We start from the raw sequence: 22185 nt of genomic DNA, 5'->3' as shown, positions 1-22185 counted from the left end.
TCAGTATTGTATGTCCCTGAGAAGAACTAGCCCGTAAAGTTCGGATTCGCCTATATCTGGTAGGAATCGATCGATACGTTACGACCCACTGGTTACTAACACAGGTGTGTTACGCTAGTTCCTAAGTTCCTAGTGCACATTGCGAGCAGACCCTTCCAACTCCTTGTCCTGAAAGTTTGAGTGTGACTTTAGGCTTTAGATTTAGTTTTGTTGTTGCTTTCAGTGAGAGTTGGAAAATATAAACGATCAAACTTAATACACATTGCTAACGATTAAAATCACAAAATTGCTTTGAAAATGTCATTAAGAATAGGAGTTAAAAAAAAACAAAACAAAACACACAAACACATTCATTGATTTAACGCTTAAAGTCAGAACATCATCCTTCCGACGAGCAGGCTTCCGCTGCTTAACGAGACGATTCATCGGGACGATCTTAACGACGACGATTCAAAATATTGGGCATCGCACAGCGGGTTCCCGTTCTAAACTAATGTAATGGCTGAGCCACACGCTCCAGTAGTCGTGGGCCCATGCCACAAACGCGTACAACACATCTTTATAAAAAAAAAATCAAACAAATAAAAAGCTTGTACTATATGTCTCTTGCAGCTGCTGCTCCTCCACACGTGCAGACTCAAAGCTTCACTAACACGTAAAAGGTTCAGTTAAACTCTATTCGCACATTCGGAGGAATACGTGTCTCTCTAAAAAAAAAAATAAGGACACAGTGAAGCACTCCACTCATGTCGCCGGTATTGAACTCCTTCCGGAAATTAATTGCACCACAGCCATCGCCGAACGAAGCAACTCGTTACAGTAATCGGTGAAAAATCCTGCCCGTCCACAGTAAAACGATGCTTTGGTTGATGGTGAGATTCGTAAAACCATCCCACCATCACCAAGTACTTTTCTTCTTCCTCTACTTCTGCAACGACTCCTCCTGCTGGTGGGAGAGCAGCACGCCGCCCTGATGTTGACGACGATGACGAATGCTGATGGCCACGACTGGTGGAGGCAGCCATCATCATTCATCATCACCAGCAAAAGACGGACAGTTCACCCGAGTGCTCGTTGCTGTGCCGCCAGGTAGTCACAGAACGTGCTTTAAGCTAAAAAACAAAAAAAAGGCTAAAGTAAACTATGACGGGAAAGGGATTGCGAAAGAACACCCACCTGTTGCATTTTATCGAAATCTAAGCATGGCCTATGTGGACGCTGCAGTCGCTGCTGCTGATGGCGAGACTGGCGCCGCCGCGGTGACACGGCACAGTGGAACATCTTCGCCGGCGGACTAACGGACCGGCTGATGTCCATATTAGTTACTATGGTTGGGCCACCGCTCGGTTCGGGGCTGCCACCCGTGCCCGCACCGAGCCGCACCAGCGAGGCCGGTGCCGACGACAGTGACGATGGCGTGGATGATGATGATGTTCGAGTTGTTGTACTAAGACCGGATCCAAGGCTGCTGGCGCCACCGCCGTGTAGTGGCGGATTGGTGCTGTTGCGATGGCACACAGCAGTCAAAGGACTATCACAGCCAATGGTGCGTCGGACGAGACCGAAACGAAGGCCACCGGCACCACCACCACCATTAACACCGTTACTGTTGTTGTTGTTGCTACTGCTGCTACCGGGACCATAAAATCCGCTAATACCGGTGCCGCTCAGCGACGAGAGAGACGAAGCCGCCGACGACAATAGTGAAGATCCGGCCGACGGTAATAGTCCGTTGGTGCCGGTGGGAGCACCGCTCCCCTCGCTCAACACCAGTGGCGTCGTCGAGCGTTGCAGAATATGGCCACGGTGTGGTTTTAAAGCTTCTAGAGGTGGTGACGTACGAAAATTGACCGGTGCCGAGAGTGGCGTCTCTTCCGGCTGCAGCTCGTCCTGGTGATGGTGATGTAGCTGCTGCTCCTGATGATGGTGATGGTGGTGCTGTTGACGCAGCGAATGATGATGATGATATTGATGTGCGAGTGGATGAAGGGTCTGTTGTTGCTGCTGCTGGGTCGGTTGCTGCTGTTGCTGTTCGAGCAGAAAGCGGACCTGAAATTGGAAAAGACAATTAGAACAAAACGTCCAATCATTTGGCTGATCGCGCAGATAGGTTCCAAAAACGTACCTCATCATCCGAATTGTGCGCTAGGGATCGTTTACGCTTCTCCAACAAACTGCTCACACTGCCCAATCGTTTGCCGGTCCCCGCTGAGATCAGTTTGGTGGTCGACGACGGTGTCAGGGACACGTTCGGGACCGCTGTCAGGCTCGACAACTCCTCCGCAAAATCGTCCAACGGCTCCGCGCCACTGTCGTCACACGCACCACCAATTACCATGAACTGGCCCCGTACAATACTGCTGCTGCTGTTGCTGCTCGGGGTGCTGCTGCTCGTATCCATGGCACCGGCTCCTCTTCCACTTCCACCACCCGTCACACTTTCGATGATTGTCGCTGCCGTTGATCCCATCGCTGTCGGTGTTGTGGCCGTCCCTGGTGACACATAGTCCCGATCCTCGTCCACGTCATCCTCCACAATATCTTCGGTGGCATCGTCTTCCTCCTCTTCCTCCTCCTCCTCCTCGTCCTCCTCATCGTCATCAACCGCGTGAGGGTTCATGATGGGTAATATACTGGCGATACCCCCACTCAGCCGGCTAGGCACACCACTGACACTCCCCACCTCGATGGCACAGCTACCCACATCGCCCGCACCGCCATTTATCACCTCCAGCTCCTCCTCGGAGCTGTTCTGATCGTACAACAGCAAGTGCGAGGAGGACGGACCGAGAAACGCAGGCGACTCAGAGGAGCAGGCCGTATCGGACGGTGAAACGGTGTCCTGCCGGGAACTTAAACCTGGTGATGAAAAGCAAGAACAAGAAAAGCGACAGGTGTGAGCCATTACACGTTTGCAAACTGCACTACGCAATAAATCACTAAAATATACATTCAGCGCCAGATAAAGTTCCGATGTGTCGAGTGTGTCTGATGCATCACAAACGCTGAGATTGCACATGTGGCGACAACACGGCACACGGGAGGAATGATTTGTACGTCACTGTGTATTTTATTTTCATTTTCATTGTCACTATCAGAAGATCTACAAAATGTCGTGTGCGTGTGTGTTCCAATCGGAACGTAAATCCAGTTCCAGTCGGTTTTGAGACCGACACACGAAAAACGTGCAGATAAGGGTGATAAGTCAGGAACGATAATTTACTTGTTAGCACCTCATCCCACATGTTGCGCGCGTACGGTAAGAGAGACGGTAAGAATTCACTAGATTTTTCTTCCACAACACACACGAGATCACTGGCACGTTTTGCACCACACGAATGCCTTATTTGCACAGAGGTGTTACAGATGTCCACGGGGAAATTAAAGCACCCGCAGATCACGGACTACACAAGTTACGATCAAAAAAAAAAAATCAACGCTGCTTTGTTCTCCTCCTGGTGCTAATGCTGAGATCGGAGGCACAACCGGAAGGCACCCCGCGTCTAATAATGCCGACACCCAGGTAGGAACGGGCCACGGAACGGGCGAGCGAATCGCGTTTGCCCTTACGCCTGCGAAACAGTAACCGGAGTGTAACAGTGCGATGCGTTACCGGCGTCGTGTAGACCATTTGTCGCCTTCAGAACCTTCTGCCGTACTGCTTTTATAGATGAACACATCATCTGGCAAGTGCCCCGCAGACACCGCACACTGCGCGCATCGACGACGACTACTACAAGAGCAGCACGCATTGCGCGAAATGGAACCACGACAAGCGCACGCCCGCCGCGAGTCCGTGTCCGTAACCCACCACCCTGCCACGAAAGAGCATGTATGTGTCTGCTGATGCACAGACAGCGCGAGCGTTCCGATTCCTTTCAGTGTGTTTGGCACACCGCACAACACAGCCGCACACGGCGAGGCTGCTGCGTGTTCGTAAGAGGCGATAATTGTCATCAACTCTTTTGGCACCAGCGGCTCGGACGTGTGTGTGTGTGTGGTGGTGGTGGTGGTGCGGTTGGGACAATATGCTTAACCGCGAAACAGCTGACAAGTTCGACCCAACTATCACCCAACGCCGCGTTTGTATATAGTTGCGTGCGGTGTTGGCAGAGCGCGCGTCCCGGTGTGTTATGCCGCATTACAGTTTAAAGTTAGGCATCTTTGCTTCTTTTCTTTTTGTTCCCCTGATATCGATCCCCATGCCTGAGCGGGGTTTGAAAATGGTGGAATAAAATGAAACAGGTCGCAGAGTGCTCTTGATACCGAACACAAAGGGTAGCGGGGGAACTTTACTTACTATTAGCGGCCCTAGCCGCCACAGGGTCTCGTGCTCCTGGAATCGCACACACAGCGTATGGGATTTGCTATTTTTATGCCCAAAACTGCTTACAATTATCGATTAAAATTGGTACACCGCTTATCTTTATCGCCACCAGCCACCACCAGGGTTGATGATCGCCAACGTCGGGCCTGGTTGAAGTGATTTATCAGCCAGGGGAAAAAAGATACTCGTCCGGTGAACATGCGCGAGCTTTGGAAGATATTGTGATGTGGAGTCATTGCTGGCAGCTCAATATCGGTTTCCCCCGATAGCGAACCGTAGGTGCGAAGGAATGACATGATAAGACTTGTGCTTTTGCTCCATTGAAGCTGTCTTTCGGTTACGATGTTGGAACGCTATTACTGTCGCTAGAGCTGATGATATTCTAAGGGGTCTCGATGTTGTGCGGAAGATTGTTTGCATTTGCAATTAACATCAGCTCCCAGAGAGGGGTTACTCCCATATGAACGTCAACGTTTGATTCACTTCACTTGTGCGACACGAAGACATGGACACACACAAAAAAAAAGACTTCCAAGTCAGCTTACGTTTCTACGATGTACCCCGAAAGGCGTCCAAACAAACAAACTCTCGTCCAAAGCTGCAAGTTTGTAGCAACAGTTCTTCATGCAAACATACAACGAAAGTACACAAATAGAATTCATAACTTCCATTCGATGCTTTTGCCACACGCCCTCACAACCCCACCCCTACTACCCAGAGGGAGAGCGCGTTGGCAGAATCTTTTCACTTCATTCAATTGCTTCATTTTTTTTTCTTTTACTCGCCCGTCTCTTTCCATGCTGCGTTACTTGACAGAACCATTAAAACAACATGAAAGCTCGCGTAACGGAACCACTCAACTCATAAAATTCTCTCGCCGCGTACATGTTTGCTGTGTGTGTTTGTTTGTAAGTATGCCCCACTTCTCCCCACAGGAAACTGTACTGCCCCTTCCCAGCACCAAGTATGGTGCGATACAAATTTGCAAACTGAAACACGAGCATGGGTAAATAACAGTAGCATTACTGCAGTATGTTGGAAGGTGCGATGTTTCCAGGCCACAAGAAAACGGGACCCCCCCCTCCCCCAATTTTCCTCCCTCTGGATGATGTAGACGGGTGTGTCACGCGAGAAAAATCGCGTGCAGCGGAAGACACTTCAATTTTGCCCTCAAAGTATTGCTGTAGAAGGCTGGCGCTTTGTAGTAACAGGTCACAGTAGCACCAGCACTCAGGGACCAAGAATGAAGGGCAAGCAAATGCGGGACGGCACAGTGAAGGAAGCAAGCAACGCTGCACGCTTTCCATTTTGCATTTCGGAATTGGGAAGTTCTGGAAGCGATGGAAACTCGCCGAATGATATCTGTAGATCGTTCCCCGGCACAGTAACTAACGAGAGCGAATCCGTTATCACACTTTGTAGCAGCCGGCAAAATCACTGGTGCACCAAAGCACCACGCTTTCGTACTGCATACCACGGACGGGGACCCGGAGCAAACGAAGCGATATCCTTTTCTTTGCCATTTTCGCGTGATGCACACGAAAAACTTGGCGCGAAACAGGGAAACAAACGGCAATGATTGACTAGTGACGAAACTGCAACATGCAAACGATTCCTCTTCGCATCCTGACACGGCGCAAAGATGGCTTCAGAGTGTAGGGATGGGGTGGCAGAAGGGAATGGAAATTTGTGTTGCTACAATGTTGCCTATGTCTGAATGTCTGTGCGGCATGGTCCGTTGACTCCGATGCGTATCGTTTACTGTCACCCTTCTCCTGACCAGCCGTCGCCTCTTTCATTACGGGGTTTTGTGTGTTTTTGGCAGACTGGTAACCCCTGACAATAATATTGGTGCAGTGTAGTAATGTAGTAATGGGCGCTGGGAAGGGTGGGGGGGGGGGGGGTTTCGCGGACAAATGGAATGTTACGATGCGTGTAATACCGCCACAGCTGGAGAGATGGAGAGACGCTTGCTGTAAATGCCATTTTTGTGCATTTCAGAACGCATCTGAAACGGTGCGACATGTGTAAAACGTCCCCCGTAGAAGTTGTGGTGGTTGTGACAGTCTAACAAATGCTTTTTGGCGAGCTCATGGGTAGAACATGTGTGACAAGCGATGGTGCATACGGTGTCACTGTACGCGCTTTATTGCCTACACTTCCGAGAACTCGCATCGTTAAACTCGACAAACAAACAGCAGCGCAAGCGTGCGTACGAACATCGATGCATAGCGTGGCCCTAAAGACCGATGGGTCCAGTGATGTAATTGGTAAGTGTTCCGATTTCCACAACACCGGATATGGATTGCGATATCACTCTAAGACAAGACTAAGATTATTTATTTTAAAATGTCTGCTTTAAAAAGAGGAAAAATGCCTTAAAGCTTCTCCGACTTCTGATCTTATCCTACCACGAACTACCTTCGCTAAACTCTGCTGCATCTTAACAATCATTAACTTGAACCAAAATACAGCTACACAGCTACAAGAATCTGTTTCTGCTTTGCTTACACCAGCCTTCAAGTGGCGTGCAGTAAGAGCTTCGTGATGTAACGTGCATAACAAGTTCTGAAAATCAATTCAATCAATTAGTCCGCGTTACATCTCACGCGACCTCGACCGACCCTTCGTACACTGTTCGGAGGGCTCGGCCGGGCCCGTGCACCGTAACTAACACACGAATCCGCGGCCTGTACGCGCGAATGTGTCACTTTCCCTTCCGGTGTTGCTACTGTGTGTATCTCTAGATGCACTTGCACTTGCACACGGTCCACTCGCCCACCCGCCCGGCTCACCACCCCTCCAAAAGGGATGTTTGAGCTCGTTCGTCCGGCTGACCTTGAACGAGTGCAGTGCTCTCCTCGCTAGTGCTACAACTAACTGGTGCTACATTGTTGCATCTAAGCTCGACCATCCCCATCATCCCAGACCGTTTTCCCCGCAAACCAGCAGTAGTGCGCCCTGTCAACGTGATTTTTGCCCATCGCAGTGTTTGTGTGCGGGTTTGTGTCCGTATGCAATCATTCTGTTGATTAGTTTACTTTGCCCGGCGGCACACCTCCCTGTCGATGCTCCTGTAAGGGGGTTTGTTCGGGTATAGTGTTCGTGGTCGATAAAGCGATTATAAATAGTGTAGGTTAGGGAATAAAAAAACGGGTAATATTGCAGCTGTATCAGTGCCTCCCGCGACTCCCACGGGAGTGGGCCGGTTGTTGTATTCTAGTGTCGGAACATGGTACGAGCTAATATTCATACAACGACACGGGAGAGCAAGTTGCCATACGGCGAACACAGACAGCATTCGTCAATGGTGATTAGATTTCCCACACTGCGGGGGACTCGACTCGACACGGTATGTGTTTAAGAGCGAGTAGAAGAAGGTTCGTCTCACGTGTACGAACACCTGAAGAATGACATGTGAGTTGGGAAAGTGGTAGGAAAGCAGGAAGAAAGTGTTCCTGCCGAATGGCTCGAAATAGATCAGCTTGAGAGATTCATGTTTTATAGCAGAATCTCCAACACAAAGATTAAGCCCGATCGATGATGATCGCTCTTTCGTGTTCGTGTTATTCCCGGTTTCCTGGCCTGGCAATTGCATCATCCCGGGATTGGGATGCATCGATAGATCTAATTTTATAATATAACCTACTGTTGCAGTTCGCTTGCTAATTTGCTAGGTTGAGTAATGGACGCGATTAAAACTCGGCACTGCAGAGGAAGCCAGTTTCATAATTCATCCCTCGATGAGATCATCGCAACACGGCCAATTGCAGTAGGACTCGCACACACACCGACACATACAAACCGAGTGGACACTTTAATAGTCACACACGATCGACCGAAATGGGCGACATCGACGACAATGAAAGTCAATTGTACAGGGCCAGGGGTAATTTTCCAAACTATTAGTTAAGGAACCGCCGCACAAAACAAACGGCGCTGCACTAAAAATAGCGACAAAGGGCGCTAAGCTTTGCTGCTCCCTGCGCCACAAAAAATGCAGCTTCAAGGCATGGAAACACTAAACACAGCAGTATCTTCGACAAGCAGTAACCAAAAACGGGGTTGTACAGCTTTGGGGCGATTGTTTAGCTCTTTTGATTTCCTTTTATTAGGTTTATAGCGCTTTGTATCGGCAAACGATGCTAGTGAAACAATGCACATAAACACTGACCACACGCTGTTTGGGCTATTGAGGATTTATTTTTAGCGACTGCTGGTTTTAAGCTTTCCCGCAAGCAACTGCATACCGACGTGCTTCGCGGGGCTCCCTACTTTCCATATTCGCATTTTGTTGCGTTGTCAAAATCCGTGCCAAAAAGCAGGAATAACAATCAGCGTCTAGAATGCTATAACCACACCTGTTGCTATAATCAACCATCTTTTCACGTTTTTGTCCCAACTTTGAGTGTGTGTTGAGGCGGTGGGAAGCATGCAAACGAGTGACGCGAACCATCGATCCCCATCCTACCGACACTGCGTCAAGGTCGATCAAGAGGGGAGGTATCGTTAAGAATGGGGTTGCAAGAAACAGGCACACCAGTAGAATATTTAGTTGCTATTTGTGCAAAACAAGCCCTCGCCTGGTGGCGATTTCCAGCTCCGTTTCATCTAGAGGATGGATGGAAGCCGTGGTAGCGCTAGCAATTCAATCGAACATAGCTAGTTCTGTGCATGTATCGAATACACAACCACAATGAGCTAAACAGAAAAATGAAAGCAAGGATCGGGCTCCCAGCATACACCAAGACCGACCGATCCATCGGTCGGTTGGTTGCCCGGAGAGATATGCTCTTGTTGGCAATAATACGACCCAATGTTGAAGTTGAAGAATCATGCCCGAGCCATCGATTTGAAGGACGGACGCTCCACACACCAAACAAAATAGCAAACCGTATTCAAATGTCAAAGTATTTATATATATCGAGCCGGCTACGTGACGAGCGATCAATTCTGCTCGGTGAAAAGCGAACGGCGACAACAACACGCATTTCTTTTGCGACTTGATTTTTTCTTTTCTTTTCAAGCTCTTCTCTGCATGGAGGTTAGGGGTGGTGGATGGAGAGAGGCGAATGATAAAATAAAATTTTGGACCCATCAAACCAAGCGCGCCAAGTATGGAATCCATCGTTCGTTCGAATCGTTTTTCATTCCATCGCTTCGGACACGGCGCAATCGAGATAGCGGAGGAAGGTTGTATCTTCTTTTTTTTTGCCTTTCTTGCGAGAAGCCCCGAAAACGTTAGCACCAGACTGGAACCTAGCTAAATTTCCATTTTTCCTCCCATGTGGCAGCACTGTGCGACCGGAAAGGTGGTGGGCTGGAAAAAAAGCGCCACACCACACCCGAAGGACAACGCTTCTTTCCCCCCCCCCCCCCCCCCCCCCGCGGTCAGGATCACTCCCCGGACACAACTACCGCAGCGACAGTGAAAGTGTCTGCAAAGAGTTTGTTGAGGTTTAACCGGTATCCCGGTGGCGGTGGCGGATGAAGAGGTGCTGGGTGTCTTTCCTATCCTAACGGCTTCATCCTACCAGCCAGCATCCGTCTGGAGGATGTACCACATTCTAGGAATTCCAAATTTATCTTCACATTGGTGTGCAAAGCTGGAAGAATAATCTTTCAGAGCCCACCAGTGGGTGTTACTGGCCGAGCATTGCAAATGAAGGAGAAAAAAAAAAGACGGGAACCAGGGACCGGCGGCGTTCCAGTTCAGTCAGACCTTTCTCAAAATGAATTCCCTAGAAATTGTGTCCTTTTCTTCAGCCGTAAAAAAACACACACACACACAGGCACAGGCTCAGAGCTAGTCATCCTAATTCAATGTCACAGCTGGTCATTGAAATAAAACCCACTCATCTGAACTTCGCGAGCGCGTTCCGTGCGCCGGCTCATTCGGGTGGGGGAGGCACAACTAGCTAGCCAACCGGCGGCCAATGCTAACAGCAACAGCAGTGAATGCATGCAAATATTGCAACACCACTCCCGTCGTTGTCGCACCTATTACCCGCAAGCAGTGGAACTATCTTGTTTATCGATGTATGTAAATTTTTCGCGCGAGATACGGCGCCGCCTACGGGAGGATTTTCTCCACTCGTACTGCTCCACCTCCCCCCCCTCCCCCGTTCCACGGCGGACAAACCAAAACCGTGTTGGGGAGAGGGTTATGTCCCCGTTCAAGGTTAACATTTCGTGAAACTATCACCCCCCCCCCCCCCCCCCTTTTTCTTCCATCGTCTAGTGTTAGGGAGGGGTGTGTGTAGAGAGAGAACCGGGCGTCGCACCAACAGATGCTCCCGATAGTACTAGACCGGGTGTGACGCAAAACTCTTCAACGCCAACCGTGACCAAAGGATGACATACGGCCAGAGGTATGAAGCGAGAGAAGCGATAGTAAATAGTAACTGCTAATGCTAGTAATAAAGATACGTCAATTTGCTTCCACTAGGCGAGCGCATCCTGGTGTTGGTGAAGGGCCGTGAAGTGCAGCCACTAGAATGTGCAACGTGCAATAGTACCTCCTGCCGAGAAGGGGTGTGTATTTGCTCCCTCGGGAACGGAGAAGCTTCGAGATTCCGTCACCGCCGCCACTGTCTCGATTATCTAATACTCAGCCCGACACCGGGTAAACACACAATCGCAAACCATTGGCCAGGCAAACAAAACATCCCGGCGCGTTTGTATCACCCAGCAGACGTCTCTGCGTGGATCTGTTTCGCGTCCGGTTTTTCTTCTGCTTCTTTGCTGTCCTCGGTCTTGCCGGCTGCTCGAATGATTGGTCGCACCAGAACGCACCAACCGGCTTTAGGTCAGCATCTTACGATGGAATTTTCCTTTCACATTTGGGAACGACTACACACAGTCGCAGACCACGACACCGCGCCTTATCGCACAATGTGCTGTGTATATTATGGTTATGCTGAAAATTTTTGCTCAAATTTCATCAGCTGTTTCAGCGCTGGCACAGCCGGTACCGGGGACTGTGTGTATGGTCCACCGTTGGTTCTTATCTTCGGCGTCGGTTCAACCAAACAACATCGACGTAATGTGGGAGGGGAGCTGCGCGGCTTACACACACACGCATCCGGACCATATTTCGAGCAGTGTGCCTTCGAATTCTATCATTCAAAACAGGCATGGACACGTCTACGGACAGCACCCTTGCCGGTTGTGAGATGGTAGAAGCAGGAACGGTTCCGAGACTCACAAACAACGGCTTAGAATAGCTCCGCTTTTTTTTTACGGTGATGATCGGTACGCCGTTGATGATGTGTACCGATGTGTTATATGCGAGACGACTAATCGCTCGCAATCGCAATCTTATCAATCGTGCTTTGACGGGTTGGTTTGTGGAGGAGCTGTGCGAAATCAAATCTCGCGATACAAAGAGCCTGTGTCTCTCTGTGCAGCCGATAACGGAGCTGTACATTGCCGGGCCGCGTTGTTTACGATGGCGGTACGAGAGTAAACAGCGTGTGTAACTCGCCCGACTTTGTCTGACGATAATATAGGCGTGGTGAACTTGTTTCCTTGAACCTGGCCTAGCACAACTTTTCTTATTGTAGCACACGGGACGGGCCCCTTGTCGTTCGAGGTAAAGAAATCTTTGCACTCACGTAGGGAAGATGATGATGATGGACAGAATTGTTCCGAAAATTGACCCCCAACAATGTAAGACCTAAAAAGGGGTCTATGCTAGCAGGTGCTGCATTTTACAACCCAGCTATCGTTATCCATATCTAAGGAAACCATCGTATTGGGGTCGAAGGACACTCTTAATATACTCCCCAAACAGAACTACCACAGGGGAACAAGGGAATACGATTTCCGACGGACAAAACAGGTCCACCGTGCACCGTGAACATTTGACAGTATTAATTGACAGATAAGTCATAACCTGTTGTTGTCGTTTTCTGGCTTATCTCGTACGAGTTATTATTGTGATGGGAAGTGCTTCACCGCATATAGCAAAGACCCATTCGACGATCATTACCTCCTACAATCGCGTTATCATCATCGGATTACATATTTGGTTAACCTCCTATTTCTCTCCTCACACGAGCACAACAACCCATCGTTTATTGATGATCCATGCGTGTTTTTGTTTAGTTCAAAAGGTTAGCGTCTAAACTGCAGTAGAAAAAAAACAGCACTACATCCAGATTGAATAACATGCATACGGCTCATCACCATGAATGTAACGCATGATACGATCATCGTTCAACAAGATCGTGATGCGGCGCTTCGCGGAACCTTCCCCGTGCAATACACAACGGGCGTCTAGCAAAACAGCGTTCACAACTTTACAACAAATATTTGTCAAACAATAAACCTCCCCCACGGTCATTCATTCTCAAGACAAATGTTGACCATTCCTCCCGGGGGCTGTTTTGCAAATGGGACAGGAAATTGTGCAAAACACGTCACACTTATCAAAAACAGCTGATTCTCTACCGTCCACTACACCCCTGGAAGGAGGAAGAAGAAATTAATCGGCCTAACCCTTCCCGAGCGGAAAACTGAAAAGCGGGACCGGAAAGGGAGGGAAGTTTTGTATGTGCTAAAGGCTGAGTTAGCATTAGAGTTAGCACCCAGTCTGGTGCTGTTCCTTCCTTATTATCGTAAAACGCGTAAACACCTATTGCTATAGCGTCATAAAAAGATATTTATAGACCAACAACACAAAGCATCCGTGGTACGGTGTATGCGTTTGGGGGATTACTGTTGAGCATGTGAACAAGGTTGGGTGCTTAGAGGATAGACGAGGGTGAGTATTCAAATGTATTTTAAAAGCAATTCCTCAAACAATCACTCGACACGCTCCATCATCATTCCTAGAAGTCATGATTGTTGTCTCGAAATGGATTTTAAGATGAATAGAACAGCACAAATTTTTGCATACCGTGAATGTGCATTGTAAGCGTACCCACACAGCTGGTCAACGTGTGTGTTATGCAATATTAGCCGCTTAATTAATTACACACAAAGTTTAGCAGACGCATGTTTTGATAGCTCATAGTTGCGGTCAAAATTGATGGTCAAAATTCATTTAAATTTTTAAATATGTTATAAATTTAAAAAGGTCAGTAAAAAAACCAGTGAATGTAAAATATTTGAATGAAACATCGCTACTGATAAGTAACTTCTCTTTTTCTACATTTCATAAAAAATCTCACAAACACTTGCCTTTGTTTGAGAATAAAACAACACTTTTCAAGATACAAACAAAAAAGGTATTGTACTTAATTAAATAAAAGTTCCGTTAGACTTCTACGCGCTTTCGTACCCTTCGTTACTTTCTAGTGCGCTACAACACCGAATATTGAAGAAATACTTGGTCTCATTTTATTGTAGTAATTGAACTGGCGTATCCAACATCTTTCTATGCAATTTTAAGCTGCGTTTTCAGCAATACGATCAGGGTGTCCTTATAATATAAGAAAATATTATCTATTATATTAGATGCGCAAATAAATAACGGCCTTTTTTTCATAAGTTTATTTTTACTGGTGGCATTTTTATTTGTATAAATTGGGTCAATCAAAGTATTGGCCATTAATATTTATTACTTTCTTCTACCTTTCGGTTGATTCGAAGATTCCTTTTCAGAAAAATGATACGTTTTTCGACGTAATCCAGATATCTAACCAATTCTTGATATGTTCATAGGAGGAGAACTGCTGGTCAGCCAATCCATGTGCCATAGATCGGAACAGATGGAAATCCGATGGTGCCGAGCATTGTCATGCAGCAGAATAACTTTGTCGTGGCGTGATGAGCATTCTGGCCGTTTTTCACGAAGCACTCGGTTCACCAGTGATTGTTTCTCCCAGTTTCAGAAGTTCGTAGTATATGACGGCGAGCTGGTCCCACCAACTACTCAGCATAACTTTCGAGCTATGGATGTTTAGCCGAGCTGATGATGTTAGGGTATGACCGGAGGATCCGTTTGCTTTTTGCGCTTAGGATTGCTGAACAAAATCCACTTCTCGTCTCCCGTCACGATTCTGTGCAGGAACCCATTTCTGTTATGCCGCTGGACCAGCAAATCACACATGAAGAGTCTGCGTTCAATGTTCCTCGGCTTCAACGCGTGTAGTATCTATTTGTCCTCCTTCTGAATCATACCTAACGTGTTCAGCCGAGATGATATGGCCTGACGAGTTACACCAAGCACGGCTGCAAGCTCTTCTTGCGTTTGGCAGTGATTTTCCTCCAGTGAACACCTCCCACATATGGCGCTTATCCGGCTCAAAATCAGACATTTTCAAGAACTAGGAACTATTACTCGCACGAAATAATATTTGTTGTGTTTGTGTGATCAGTTTGACTATGTCATTCCTGAACTTGACTTATGACATTTGTAAACGTCTAAATCGCGCCACAGTCCACGATGGCGCACACAAAACGGTCGTTATTTATGTGCGGACCTAATATATTATAAGCCACCTCTTAAGGTTAAGGTATCTTCGTAACGTAACGTTTTGACTTTTTTAAATAATATTTTTAAAATATCACTATGAAACACAAAACATGGGAGACAAGATTAGATATAGGATATTGAGTAAACTTTTTCTATTTCCACGAATATGTTGAACATAATAACATAAAATGAAAAAGGCTCAACAACGCTCAAGATGAACTGGACAGCGTCGCCGTTTCTCGACAGTGGTCAAGCTGAACTGGACAAATGCTAGGTTGAAGAGGACAAACATCAAGTAGGACTGGAAATAAGGAAACGCTTGACAAATTTTAAAATTATAAAAGTAACTGCTGAAATACTCATTCATTTCTAATTTCCAATTCTAAATAATTCCCAAACGTACGTTTACTTCCACACCGAATATAATTTACATTGAGAATACATGGTTTTCTTTAAAAATGTGAGGTAGAAATAAAACATTTGCAATACCTGTTCATAATTTTATCTTTTGGGCAGAAGATGACAGAAGACGTTTCTGTTTCTGAGTAGAACTAGACAAATGAGAAGCATTTTGATTTTTTTGAATTTTTAAATTTGCCAAGCGTTTCCGAAACGCTTCCAACTGTTTCACCAGCCATTTCAGATATGACTGTCCAGTTCTACTTGACGTTTGTTCACTTCCTCCTCGCGTTTGTCCATTTCAACTTGACCACTTTCGAGAAAGGGTGACGATGGTCCAGTTCAACCTACACGCTGTCCAGTTCATTTTGAGCGTTGTCTAGAAATGCCTCGCACTTGTCTAGTTCTACTAAGAAACCCTGTATTACAAAAAAAATAAACCTTTGTCTTTGTTATCAAGTTAACGACGTGGCAATCCAAGTTTGATTTTGAGGTGTATTGCCTAATTTAATTTATTTAATTTCAATCCGGAAAATATTAACTAAAGCATTATCTGAACCGAACTTAATAGCATAGAACACATCAACGAATTAACCAATTAGACAGAATCCTTTATTTTTACAAGCGACTTTTCTGTTTTATGACAGACGATACAATAATCTCATATAAATTTTAAATTATAATAATTAAAAAAATCCACAGAAGATACATTGTTACACCGTGTGGTGACAGCCAAAGGTACATGCTCCCAATTGAATGCGAACGCAATTGAGCACAATTTATCGATACCGCAACTGTGCACCATGCTCTCTTCAAATGATTTCCTTTCCAACCCATCAACCTCCTTCTCAACTCAGTCCTTCCTCTAGCCCCTTCCAACCCACCAGAAGCAAAATGTTGTAGCCCGTTGACCACGAAATTAATGGGACTCCTGGGATGGCGGTGGTGACCGCTGGCATTTGAACATTTGGGTTCCGAGCGCTCGAAATCGAGTGGACGGTAATTTTATTGCAAAACCCCGGAAATTGTTCTACGCTTCCACTGACGCTTAATGGCTGACATTTCTTTCCATTTTTTTTTCAATGCCCAGGTTCCTATCCGGCCGGTGCATAATCAAACCGATAGATTGGTCGTGTCGAAAAAGATTGCCGCGCACACTTCATCCTTCGAATGGAACACATATTCTTCTGGAAGGATTTTTTTTTTTCGTTTGTATTTGTTTCAGGTGGAGAAGGGTTTGTTTCATTTGTTAATGAAATGCTTGCACACAAAAAACAAACCGCGTACGCGTAAAAATCGTTCCCGATGATTTACGGTACCCACGCACACACGAAACCGAGCCGAGATCCGGCTTATCCGATTATGCGCCCCATAAGTGATTAATCCACGATTTCGACATTCATTATGATAAGTGTCGTTGCACGATGGCACCAAACTCCTCTCCGCACTCACCAAACTTCCTCCCAAACCCGCTCACTTGAAGTATGGTGAAGAAGAGATTGCAAGCATTATATTTGCTGTTATGCCCCAAAATTTGAATAATGCAATCGAAATAGAGGAAAACAGTGCAACAGAGCGAGTGGGAGAGATTCAACCTTTTATGCACACATAATGCAAAACTGCCATTTCGACCAATTTGCATAAGGTTAATTTGAAACGACATCATTTGCAAATAAAGGCGCGTACACACAGCCATAAATATCGACAAAAATCGGGCAGAGAAGGAAAAGCACGTGAACGTGGAGGAAGTTTACTGAATAGTTGTCTTTTTAATGAGATTGTCTTCGCGCACCCACATATCGCTGCGAGGCATACACATTAAATATGAAACGATCTCGCCGCCCCGCGTGCATTTATCGGTGCCGAATGGCAATCGTATTTAATAGCTGCAGTAATGACGCACCGCATAAAGCGAACGGTGATGGTTCTCACCCATTCGGCTAATTAGTTCAATTACAAAAAAGGACTGGTTCGACTATTCTTAACCATTTCCCGGGGTTCGATAGTACAATCGGCTCTGGAAGGCCCGGTTTTTGCAAAATGTAATACAGATGCAACAAGCTACAACATTGGGAACAGCGGCGAAGTGAACAGTCTATTGCACTCACACTTAACGATCCATTATTAATTCGTCCTCGGTCCTGGGTTCCCTCCATGCAAAAGGACAACGCTCCTAAACGGGCATTACCAAGGCACCAGGGCCATCACTATCCACAATTCTGCTGTTCAGGAGGAGGCGTCTATCATCTTGGCAAATCCGACTAGCATTCGGTCGGCGCCGGCAACGAGTTTTATTATGATGGACCTCACTCTTCTTCAGTTCCTTCCTCCATTACCAGCTCACGGACCCTACTGAGCTACGGTGCCGATCGGTGCATATTCAATGTAGAACTGCAACATTGTTGTCCACTTTGGAAAGAACTACCATTCACAGGTGCACATGCCTCACATACTGGAGGCATCACTGCTGTAATTCTGACTTTCGTTTGTCTCCCTTCTCAACCTTTTTTTGCGGTTACTTTAGCGAACTACTATTGTTTTTTTTTTTCTACATCAATTCAAACTTCTAAGCACAGAATAAAACTCCACCCGTCATACACAAATAACTTTTCCCTTAACACACCCCAGTGTCCTTCCTGTAATGGGGTTTAGTTTCGTTCGATACGTTCGACTAAAATCCAAATCATGCCACCATATTGTTATTCGACGACGTGATGAAGGAGTAGGAACGCTGGTGGACGCATACATATTTCATCAGCTCACATTTTTATTCCAATTAGACAGACGACGACGGCACTCGCACACAAAGGCACACAAACCGGAAGGTAAGCTGATGTGACCGCTGCCAGGCTAGCTGATGTCTGGGGGGAGAAATTTAACACTCAACCATCGCTACGGCCGGTGCCGGGTGAAAGACACGTCGACAAGGAATGGAAATGGTTTTGCATAATCCACAGGGACATGAATTTTAACAGCCCAAGCACAACAGTATCCTTCGATACTGTTTTTTTTTTGCCAGACAATAGCTTGTGCTCTTTCTCTTATCTACAGACTTTCTATTTTTTCTCTCCTTTAATTCTGCGTGCGTATGCCAGCGTTTATGGTTCAAGAGAAACAGATAAGAAAGCTAAAACTTGGCTACAAAAAACACATAGAAAACAAAACATAAAAATATGTATATGCAACGGACGGAGCTGCCTCCCTATCTGTCTCTCTCTCTCTCTCTCTATTGCTCAGAAACGGTTCTGTGACGCCTACTGCTTTCACTTGATTGATTGCTTAATCGAGCGGCAAGCAGTTTTCGGTCCGGAGAAACGAATCATCTTTTGATCAAATGTAATTGGGTGCTCAAGTGTGGAAAACGACCTTCGGCAGTGTAACGCATGTGTCACATGTGTGATGTAATTTTTGATTTGTTTAACGAACTTTTAACTTGAGAAGTTGCTTTCGGTTATGCTAAATTTTTCTTTCAACATACATTTCAAAAAAAAAAAATCTTTAAAATGCCTACCGTGATTTGATAGAGATTAAAATAAAATTCTCATGTTTTCAGTTAAATCAATTTGTTATCCCTCACGCTAAAGCCGTCATCTTCTTCTTCTTCTTCTTCTTCTTCTTCTTGGCTTAACGACCTCTAAGATCATGCCGGCCATCGAAATTGACTTTCTAGACTGCCAATACCACGTAGTTGGATAGTCAAGTTCTCACTGGGGGGGGGACGGTCCGGTCCGGATGGGATTTGAACCCCGGTCCTGCCGTTTGAAGACCGGCGCCGCTGTCGCCTACACCACCCCGCCGTCCCAACGGCCGTCATCTAAACATCCCATAAAAAAGGAAAATCTGAACGAGTATATAAACTGTTTACGGTGGTAGAGACGAAAGTGGCGCATGTATTGCGGGACACGGCAGGACCGGGGTTTAAAACCCATTCGGAACATTTCCCTTAGTGAGGACTGACTCTTCAATAGCGTGGTAGATGCTAAGTCCGGACTTACATACTTACTTATCAGGCGGTACAACCGCTTTGCGGTCTTGGCCTGCCGCAGCAAAATTCGGAACCGCTCACGGTCCCGCGCCATCATCCGCCAATCCGTTATCCCGGCCTAGATGGCGGATGATTCCACGCCATCCTCCCACCTCAATCTGGGCCTACCACGCTTTCTCTGTCCGTGTGGGCGGCCTAAAAGGACTTTCTGAGCTGGGTCGTCCGGTGTCATGCGTTTAACATGGCCAGCCCATCGGAGCCTGGCGAGCTTAATTCGCTGCACGACGGTGAGGTCGTCTTACAGTTCGTACAGCTCGACGTTGTAGCGGCTCCTCCATCGTCCTCTCGTACGCGGCTAAGATGGCTTCGTCTGTTTTGGGCAGGGTCCATGTCTCAGAGGCGTATGTGAGTACTGGAACTAAAGTACGATACAGTCCCAGCTTCGACCGTCGCGACAAGTTTCTTGAGGTGAGATGTTTCCTCAGGCTGTAGAATGAACGGCTTACCGCCAGCATCCTAACGCGCAACTCCATCTCTATGCTGTTTTCGTTGCTGGCTTTTGACCCGAGATAAGTGATATTTTCAACCCAGGATCTGGGTTGACTTATAGAAGATGATTCCCGAAGTCTCCACCTCCGAGTCACAGGTGGCCCTCTTTAGATGGCCAAGTTGAATAAGAGACAGGCGAGCCAATCTCCCTGACGCAGGCCTTTGGTGGTAGCAAAGGACCCTGAGAGTTTTCCATCCACCTTCACCTGGCATGTGACGTTTATTGTGGTCATTTTAACAAGCCTGATCAGTTTGGTCGTGATTCCGAAAGAGCTTATGGCCTCGTAGAGTTTTACCCTGGCTGTGCTATCATATGCGGCCTTGAAATCTATGAAGAGATGGTACGTGTTCAACAGCTGTTCACCCATCTTCTCCAAGATTTGCCGCATGGTGAAGAAGTCTAGACTTGTGGTATTAAAAAGTCTCAGTAGTCTTGTGTGATTGCAAGACAGTAACAGTACATGTCGATAAGATTTTTCGATCGATTTTTTCGAAAAACATATATTGATTTAACTGCCCAAGACAAGTGCCAGTCTCCTCTTCGACGAATTTTCGAAAAGAATTTTATTTTTTTATTTCGTTTAACACATGGACAGCGAAATTTTTACGCAAAAGTCTATCTTGTCTTTCGAAATTTGAACAATGATCCACGATCTGTATTTAACGCAAGCAAACAACTCAAAGTATGAGCAAATCTCCAATGGTAGTTCTTGCACTGATTTGCCCTTAAATGCTCCAAGTCTACTAAAGACAATAGATTGTTAAATGAATCGTCAGGGTACAGGTTCTTCAAATAAAATTTGCCTATTTTTATAATACATACAAGAGTACATCGTCCAAGTTACTTAACGATTCAAAGATCCAATAAAACATTTAACCTATTTTACCTCACTAATTACAAAATCTTACATAAAATTCATCAGCCAGAAGCAAGAACTATTCCACATTTAACAAACGACACGCATACCATCCTTCTCAGACTTTACAAACCCTCATTGACGGGCTAATCAAATAAAGCAAATTACTCCTTCTCAAAAACTGCTTGTTCTAGCGTGCAACATTGTACCAACAAATGCTTTACTTTCGACATGATTGCGCAATCATTTGCCGTACGTACCAAACAGAGCAAAAAATAAAAAAATAAAACGAGCTGCTCTACACTGCCATTTTGTCTGCCCCCAGCTGTCTGCAACAATGTACCACCCGGGTGATGTTAAGTGATTCGAAAATTGTCATTAGATGGAGCAGCAAATTTTACAGTTTGATTTGCTCATCAAACTTTCAAACCCGTAATCCGACCAGTCAATCAGTCAGCAGTCAGGAGTTAGGTCGCGTCAGACAGCCGCTCGTCCGCTCGCGTCACTTAGTCTTTCAATCATTACATATCCTTGGCGCACTCGTGAAATCGCGGGCAACCTTCTATAAAACATTCTCTGGCAAAAGGTTAAGCGGGAATGAGAACATTAAATTTCAAACCGAACGGCTACCATACATCTTCAATCGTTTCGAGAAAGCTTCTGAATCGGTCCGTTAGTTACGGTGGGTGGGAAAAGCGATTCAACGCATTTTACCTGGTTTTGCGCGACTGGGCTGGAATTTTATGAGCCGTGAATTTCGCGTTTGTGTGCTCGATAATCTTCGGACTAGTGGCATTACTTTCCTACCGCTGTGCGCGCGTCCTGTGCCGATGGGCGTTGCAGAGCGATAAAAATTTAGCCATAAAAAGTTTTTACTGCCTCTGTGCACCACAGTGCCGGACATTCCGAAATGGATGCAAAACGTTACACACAGTAACAGACGCGAATTGAGAAAACGTTCGCTAGCTGCCGTTTTGTGGAGGAAACAAAAGAGAAAAAGGTGACTGGTCCGGGGATAGGACGCCCAGCAAAGAAGATTTTGGAATTTTCCCGAAGTAAAGATTTCTGTTTTCCATAAAATCAACTTCCATACGCATCACACTACGGATCAACACAGCTTTGCCGAGGGTAAAGCCTTTTCCATCAAATTTCGGAACAGATCAGAGCTTAGGCTTTGTGTGTTGGAGATTTTCCATTCCCCATTTGGCTTAAGTCAAACATATATATATTCAAAGATACACAAACACATATATATTCACTCTCAGGCAGAAAAGTTTCGCAGCAGAAGCTATACCACGAATGAAAACGATTTCCACCGAAGCAATATCGAAGGAAACTGTTATCGAACGGTTTCGGATGCTTTCGGAAGCGAAACTAGCCGGAAACGACGAGCAAGAAAGGCATGCCATTCACCCACGGCTACTGCCCGGTGCGTAATGGTGTGAGAGAGTTGGCGGAAATTTAATTAACTTTCGGTTAAGTCCTTGACCAGAAGAAGTTCATCCAATGGAGACACGGCGGGCCTGCCATGATGTTATTGCTGCAGAGTTTTTCCCTCGATTCCGAACTTACAGATAGGCAATCGATTGGAAGACTCATACACAGACAGCATGCAACAACAAAAATTGAAATCTTTGGAAATGAT

At 46.2% G+C, this 22185-nt stretch overlaps 1 protein-coding gene across 1 annotated transcript in view; it reads right to left on the bottom strand.

Moving 5' to 3' along the window:
- Window positions 1-958: 958 nt before the first annotated feature.
- The window catches only part of LOC126565841 (midnolin homolog), a 59823-nt gene continuing 38596 nt past the window's right edge, over window positions 959-22185 (bottom strand). Inside the window, exons 3-5 of the mRNA XM_050223050.1 lie at window positions 2126-2859; window positions 1177-2049; window positions 959-1112 (exon numbers count right to left, since the gene is read on the bottom strand). Of these exons, the coding sequence (XP_050079007.1) occupies window positions 1038-1112; window positions 1177-2049; window positions 2126-2859 (1682 nt within the window). The 3' untranslated portion in view covers window positions 959-1037. The remainder of the gene's footprint in view (window positions 1113-1176; window positions 2050-2125; window positions 2860-22185) is intronic.

This window comes from Anopheles maculipalpis, chromosome 3RL (genome assembly GCF_943734695.1).
Source record: "Anopheles maculipalpis chromosome 3RL, idAnoMacuDA_375_x, whole genome shotgun sequence".
Classification (NCBI taxonomy): Eukaryota; Metazoa; Arthropoda; class Insecta; order Diptera; family Culicidae; genus Anopheles; species Anopheles maculipalpis.
This window is presented reverse-complemented; position numbering and strand designations above follow the sequence as displayed.